The sequence below is a fragment of the Crocodylus porosus genome, unplaced genomic scaffold, assembly GCF_001723895.1.
Source record: "Crocodylus porosus isolate Cpor-Errol unplaced genomic scaffold, CroPor_comp1, whole genome shotgun sequence".
Lineage (NCBI taxonomy): Eukaryota > Metazoa > Chordata > Crocodylia > Crocodylidae > Crocodylus > Crocodylus porosus.
Genome location: NW_017728944.1, coordinates 2,576,870 through 2,584,265, shown reverse-complemented (window position 1 = coordinate 2,584,265; position 7,396 = coordinate 2,576,870). Strand labels below are relative to the sequence as shown.

The 7,396-nt window shown below is 43.1% G+C and overlaps 1 protein-coding gene and 1 long non-coding RNA gene across 3 annotated transcripts in view; both read right to left on the bottom strand.

The window, feature by feature from the left end:
- LOC109320305 overlaps nucleotides 1-90 on the bottom strand; it is a 1,398-nt gene extending 1,308 nt beyond the window's left edge. Inside the window, exon 1 of the long non-coding RNA XR_002103774.1 lies at nucleotides 6-90. This is a non-coding gene — a long non-coding RNA (uncharacterized LOC109320305). The remainder of the gene's footprint in view (nucleotides 1-5) is intronic.
- Nucleotides 91-214: 124 nt separating this feature from the next.
- Nucleotides 215-7,396, bottom strand: part of MSL1 (male specific lethal 1 homolog) — a 15,822-nt gene continuing 8,640 nt past the window's right edge. Inside the window, exons 3-7 of one of the 2 annotated variants that reach the window (XM_019550337.1) lie at nucleotides 6,538-6,602; nucleotides 5,932-5,999; nucleotides 3,884-4,008; nucleotides 3,680-3,752; nucleotides 215-1,999 (exon numbers count right to left, since the gene is read on the bottom strand). In XM_019550337.1, the coding sequence (XP_019405882.1) occupies nucleotides 1,909-1,999; nucleotides 3,680-3,752; nucleotides 3,884-4,008; nucleotides 5,932-5,999; nucleotides 6,538-6,602 (422 nt within the window). In that variant the 3' untranslated portion in view covers nucleotides 215-1,908. Of the gene's footprint in view, nucleotides 2,034-3,679; nucleotides 3,753-3,883; nucleotides 4,009-5,931; nucleotides 6,000-6,537; nucleotides 6,603-7,396 lie in introns of both variants that reach the window. The other variant, XM_019550339.1, reaches the window with a different exon arrangement.

Genomic DNA, 7,396 nt, shown 5'->3' with positions numbered 1-7,396 from the left:
GCAACCTCTGTAGCACCAGAGCCCATGCCTCACAAGAGATTTTCCCCTCTAAAGGTGTTTTAGCCTCTCTTCCAGACCCCATGACTGCCTCAACTAGGGCCCAAGAAAACAACTTTTAAGTTACACATTCACCAGCCTTTCCACAGGGCATAATGAAACCCCTGATATGGGGGGAAGCAGGGGGGGGGGGAGGAAAAAAGCAACGCTTTTTGTGTTTCTGTATTGTTTATCAAGTTGTTTGCACCAAGCAGGAAAAAGATCACTGTCTTTACACAACACTCAAAGGAATCATTCAAGTGGGTCAATTTCTGTGGCCTGCTAACATCTTCAACACAAAGTTAACATTTTCACCCTTATACTAAAACTCCTCCCTGGGCCCTTCCCCCAGCCACATGCCCTCCAAAGGTACCACTGCAACTCTCAGACAGGTAAGTGCAGCAAAGGAACAGGGGGAACTTGGTCTTTCAAATCCAAAGAATCCATTGCTCACTCACCCCACCTACATGGACTCTAGTTCACTTTGAAGCCTGAAAGGCCATGAAAGAACTCCGTCTTTGTAATTACAACGAACAGTAATAAATCAGGACTTCAGTAAAAGAGTTACTCAGACTAGGAGCTTTTGGCATCATCCATTAGTGTAAAAAACAGCAACGAAGGCTGGTTTCATAAAGGAAGGGAATCACTACAGCTAAAGCATAGGCACCATTCTAGTCGTCTCTAGCCAATCCAAGCTTCTTACAAAATACACAAATTGCCAGGCAATGCTGTCCTTAAACATTTAAATAAAAATGAACTGAAATTGTGCGTATAGAATTCTATTTTCACAAAAAAAGGCTTACAAACCCCCGCCCCAACCCTCTTATATAGAAAAAATGACATTTGCTGGCAAAAAAGTCTGTAGAAGCATTTTCACACTGGTAACCCAGCTAGGAGGGTCTCACTAAGGAATATGCTAACCAATTTTTGACAAAGGTAACTAACCGTGTGTCTCATGGCAGCAATGGGACGCAGTTCTTAGTCCAGCCATAACGTCGCAGTGGTACAGGTTGTTTATGATGATCTGCCATCTTCCCTCAGGATTAATGGGCAGTAATGAAGTTGGTTTTATACTCTCCCTTCCCCGCAAAACAAACAGAACAGCAGCCAAAAAAAGAAAAAGTGCACAACACAGGCACAATAATAGAAGCCTGATCTGTCAGGCAAGAGGAAGTTACAACCAAGCTAACGTTCCTCAGACTGGTTTTTGTTTTCGAGTGACTGTGAAGGGAACTGGCCTAACTTAGCCTGCTGTACCTTAAGGTTGGTCCCCATCTGCAAGTTCTCACCATGCAAGATTTGGGCTTATGAGTTCCCTTCACTCTAAAACCTTAAGCTTCCAAGCTGCACATCATAAAAATAGAGAAAGCAGCTGCAAGAGTGATGGGCACCACTTGCTGAGTCAACAGGTAGGCAATGACCATGAGGAGAACTTACAGGTGGGCCAGCTATCAAGCCAGGCCTTCTGGGTTTTTTTGTTTTTAGGCTCACCTACCTTCACAAGGCCTCTTACAAAACAGTAGTGGCCACAGCAGCTAGAAAAAAAACCTTGCACAAGCAGCAAAAAGATGCCACTTTAGCTTCCAGCCCTACTGCTTCAGCATAATAGCTTGAGAGCTTGCTACCAAGAAAAGAGAGAACAAACAAACAAAACGAATAAAACCACAGTTAATCAGCTAGGTAAAGTTTTTTGTAGAACGAAAGCAAAACAAGAAAACCTGAACAAGAGGCATTGGGAGGGGGTTAGGAATCAGCAAAGAATATACATGAGGGCAAAGAGTCATGTGACTGAACAACATATAAAGTTCCCGGCCACTTGTTACAAATGGCCTGCTACACCCATTGCAATGCAAAGCTCCCTTGTCCATGCAGTTATTTTCTGCACGTTCGGTGAGGCGTCTGCTTCTTTTGCGTATCCAGCCGGCAACGGCTTCGTTCATCCAGCCAGGGCAGCTCAAAGTTTCTGTCAGACAAGATAAAGAGCCTTAGTCTACAACCCCAAAAAAAGCAAAAAAAACCCCATTCAGTACAAAACTAGAGATGGGCTGTGTTTTCAAGGAGATGATATAGCTGATTTTCTACAGGGTGTAACTCTCACAAAAAGAACATTAGTCAAAGGTAAGAAAAACCTAACAGAACTGTCCTTTGACATATTTAATGCTAAGAGCTCTAGCCCCAAGGACAAAAGCAGCTGTAATTTCAATATCCCCCAACACAGAATTACTTCACATTTACTACAAAATGTCCTGCAGCCACATGGGTATTTTGTTTTTTTTTTCTATTTTATGCTATCAAGCACCAGTGTAGGAAGGAATAAACTTGCCAGAGGAAGGGACATGGTGATCAGAACTGCTCTGGAAAAGGGGGCATTTTCCAAAGATTCCTTCTGGACCCATTCCCTCCAGCATAAATTTCACTCCTTTTCATAGGAATGGTATGTCCTCCATCTCCAATGCTACCCTAGGGTAGCCACTAGGGGGACAGGCAAGCACAAAAAGGAACTGTAGACACTGCTCTCCTAGACTCGCAGCACCAAATTTAAACACTCAGTCACAGGGGTGCCATTTTGTGCCCCATTCCCCAACCTAATTGTGACAGGAGTGCCTCTACTAGAGTCTTTCTGTCGATGACGCCACCCTCCTGTTATGGGCCAACTGCCTGCCTACTTTCCTGCCACACCTTGATCTTAATTGATTAATTAATACATGTAATTAGCAGGAGGCTGCCCACTGTTTTTGCCCTGGTGCCAGGGGGCGCTATCTGCAGCTCCTTTTCCTCCCCTACACCACAGCCCAAGCCTTGCAGATGGTACTGATGTGGTTTTGACCTGGGCCCTGCTGTAATTTAGCCCTCTCCTTGACTTCCCCGGGCTTCCACCGCCCTGTCTCGTCCCCTGCCTTCCTGGCACTCTGCCACCCCCTCGCTCTGGGGCTCCTCACGGCCCTCTCTCAGGGGCTGGGGTCAGTGCACCCCAAAATGCCGTGCCCTCTCTGGCACCAGGGTCCCTACACTACCATGGAGCCCTATGAGGCCTCCTCCAACCCGACAGGCTCACCCAGTCCTTCAGAACTTATGAAACTACAAATAAAAACTCAAGCCCTTGGGCTACAATGAAAAGTCTCATTCAGTCCCTACCAGGGAATTCTCCACCCATAACAGCAGACAGGAGCTGCTTGGTCCTTCAGACTTCTCCACTCCACTTGCCCCAGCAGAGCTCCTTCTCCCATGGCTGCCAGTGGAGCACTGCCCTCCTGGCTTTGCTCCTGGGGTTTATAAGTGCAGGCCCTGCCCCTTCCTGTCAGCTGACTACCCAGCGGTTGCCCTAGCAACCAGCACCTGTGAACCCAGCTGCCCTGGTAACTAGCAGCTGGACTCCCCACTCACTGCTAGGGCTCTCTCCCTGGCTGTTCCTGCTTTAAGGAGCATGGCACCTGCATGCTCTGTGACACTAATACACTAACTGAACTACTGGACAGGAGAATACTGAGCTGCTGACCAGCCTGGACACTCTTTGAAAGCTTAGTTAGGACTCAGTGGCTGCTGGGTTCTACTGAACATCATTTCTAGATGAATCTGGAAAGGGAGTTCATCTTGTGCTTTCAGAGGAGGTACATCTAAGTTTTACAAAAGGGAAAATACTTACTGTGGGGTTAGTTTTGGTAATGGTCGGCCAAATGCTACAACAGGCAAGTAGGGGGTAATCAGCAAGCTTTCCACTGTTAGGAGAAAGATACGATAAAAGAAGGTTATTAAGCTGCACACTTATCCACATGGACAATTAGGATATAACTAGAGACCAGCCAATTTATAGCAGGCTCTTCCTATTCATGTTTGATGAGGAACTCACCATCATCTGGCTCAGGGAAAAATGAGGTAACTTCAGGCTCAGATTCCTGAATTCCTTTCCTTTTATACATTCTGAGCTGCAGTCGCTGTAGAATTCTTTGTTCCCTGATCCTCTGGATATCCCATCTGAAAGATAAAACCCAGACAGTTAAGAAACTTTATTCAGCTTTGTGCTACCACCTATTCAAGGATCTCAAAAGACTTTACAGACTTTTCCTGATTAGGCCAAACGATATGCGTAGGGGGTAGGCCAGGTCAGGAGGACCATTTTACAGTACAGTGAACTGGAGGCATAACGTGGATGAGTGACTTGCTGACAGTCACACAAAGTCAGTGGCAGAGCCTGCAACAATTCAGGAGTCCTAGCTCTCAATTCTCCAGGCCCAAACTCTAGTAACTTTGCTTTTATTTTCACAGGACAGATGCAGGGTGGATAAAACTCAGTGACTTTTTTTAAAATTTAAATTGGATTTTTTTATTTACTCATATATTTTCATTTTTTATTAAGATCGTTTTAAAAAAATAAACATATATAAAGATCATTTCAATTTAAGATGTGTTAAAGCTCAAAGATATCATCATGAAAAGACTCTACAGACTTAAAGATTATAACTTAGATTATAACATCTATATACTATTTGAGACAATATATTCATGTAACCTTTTTTAGAAATGTTTTATAAATAGGTCAGAACACACCATAGACTATATTAGGGTCCCAATCTTATGCGGTTCCCAGAGGCTCCTCTATAGATTAGTAAAGATTAAAGAAAACCACTCCACCCAATGGGACTCAGTGCTCAATCTAGAAGATCCCACTAAGCATCTCTGCAAAACTGTGGATTTGTGTCTCTACAGATAACATCCTTGTTAACAGCAGTATATGGAGAAGAACAGACCTGATTACCGACCCATCAGCCCTCTGTCTCTGTAAATTTGGGTACACAGAGTCAAGCTCTTACCGCTCTCTAAAAGTGCAGTTTCAAAAAGTTACATGAATAAAGTATATCAAACAGGAATGCACTTTTTGTAGAAAACAATGATTAAATTGTGGCTTCCTGACCAGTGATTTAAATTGTGATTTAAATCAGGATTTAAACTGATTCGATTTAAATCAAATCCACCCTGGACAGATGACACAAAGAAAGTGGAGTAATCTCTAAGAACATGGTCATTCAAACTTAAAATATTTCTGCTCTAATTTGATAAAGACTGCAAACTAAACACCCACTCAGTTACTGGGAAGTAACTAGCCAGCATTCTGATCACTGCCCCCCACCAAAATGGAGTACAAGTTCTTGTCAATCTCAGTGCCATACAAGCTTCTTGCTGACACTATTCCTAGTACATGAATGAAGAAGAAAAACAAAGGACTTTGCTGGTTTCCTTGTATATTCTAACCAGAATCCTACAGTAGCAAGTCATCTAACACTCTGCCCTTCCCCAACAGTTTCTTCCATAGCCAGTTTCTACAATCCCCTGCTGCCTCTAGGCTATCATTAGGAACACAACAAACAAAAGCTCATGAAGGCGTTATGACCATCCAGCCTGGGATCTTGTCTAACTGGCCAGGACATTTCACCCAACTTAACTGCTTGTGGATGTACTAGAATGAAGTGCAGTCTTTTTGCACTTTCAAAACTCCAAGCACTGGAGAACTTAACTACATGCCTTAGAAAACTGCTATCAAACTTCTCTATAATAAAACTAAACTGGAACTTTTGAGTCACACATTCAAACACGTTTTGCAGACTCCCTATAATTTTTTGTATTCCTCTCCTCACCCTCGATGGGCTGAAGAAAAGGAAGGAAAGGGTTTGAAAAAAAAACAAATGAAGAACTAGAACAGAAAGTCCTTAGCCCACCTAAGCTTTTAATGTTCAGAACCCATCCTCAATGTGTGCAAACACATTGGATTCTGAAGAAGTTTCAGCAACTCCTTAGAGGTTCTGCAGATTCAGAGACCATAACACCTATAATTGCAGCATTCAACACACGGAGCAGGAGAGAAGAGCACATGTTGTTGAAGGGATGAATTGTTGCCCTCACCTTTTCCTCCTCTTCTCATCCAGCTCCAGTTTTGCATGCCTTTTGGAAAATACACTGTCATCTAGATTCTGCAAAGAGAACAGAGGTGGTTAGTGCTCTCCTGACCAGCAGTCCCGAATGCATTCCTTCACCTACTGCAGTCTGTTTTCCCTTTAAAACAGGGATGGCTGACAGAGTAACTGCAACATGAACATCAAAATCCAAATAAAAATAAAAGCTCTGTGTTGAAACTGGTGAGTCAACTCTCCACAGCCACACCTGGTTGTAAAACTAAAGCATGTATTTGCTCAAACAGTTCAGTAGCCATCAAATAAAAGTTCTGACAGGTTGCTGCTGTTTGCTATGAAGCTGGAAAGAATAAAGGGACTCTTAGTCCAGCAACAAAACCTAATATTTCCACATTGGTCATATATACCCAATGCCTCCCTAGAGCAATAAGAAACTCCACAAGACAAAAACTTGTTTAAGCTCTTACTTTAAAACCAGAAAACTGGACCAATGGCAAAATATCTGTTTTCATTATATCTAAGCTGTACATGTACATACGCGCACATGCATGAAGGAGATGGAAGAGAACAAATACAAAGCCATTTATTAATCACATACCTCCAGGAGATCTGAAGGGTTTGGGTCTCTCAAGGGCTCTACAACATGGTCCCTCCAAGAAGGAACTGAGAAGTGTAACAAAAAATGAGGTTAATCTATGAAAAAACCTGAACATTACAGCTGAAAGAAATCCTCAGGTTATCCAGTTTAACCTCATGTCTAACACATGCCAGAATTTCAACCCAAGAGTCCCAATTTCCCCTTATAACCACTTACACCCCAAAGTCTTCTACCTTATGGAAGGGGCTTCCTTCGCAAAAAGCAAAAAATGCCCAATCAATCTATAAAAATGAAAACCGTTTCATTAAACGTTTCCTTGAGATAACCAGAAGAAACCTTAGCGGTAATATACATAAAATACATATGACAGGCTCGCAAAATGAGAATTACTCAGAGCATAACATGCCAGAATATCAATGATGCAAGGATTGGGAACAGCTTGGTTTCTCTTAAAAGTGAATTCTAAAGATTGTATTAAACAGGAGATCTCAGTTCAGTGCAATACACAAGCTTTGACTGGACAATGGTAAGCACAATTTAGAATCATATTCTATGTGTTAAAATCCCAACCGACAGAAAACCCAAATCAAACTGATCATGGACTAAGATAATCCACGAAGGCAAGATTCAGAACTAGGGGCACTTATACATGTGACGGACTGCTGCTCCCACACGTGGTAATTAGCACGCATTGGAGCAGACTCATAAATTCATAGATTTTAAGGCTGGAAGGAACCTTGGAAGATCATTGGGTCCAGCCCCCTGCACCAAGGATCTTGGAGTCATCATTGACTCCAAGATGAACATGGGCCGGCAGTGTGGGGAGGCAGTTAGGAAGGCCAACCGTACCTTGTCATGC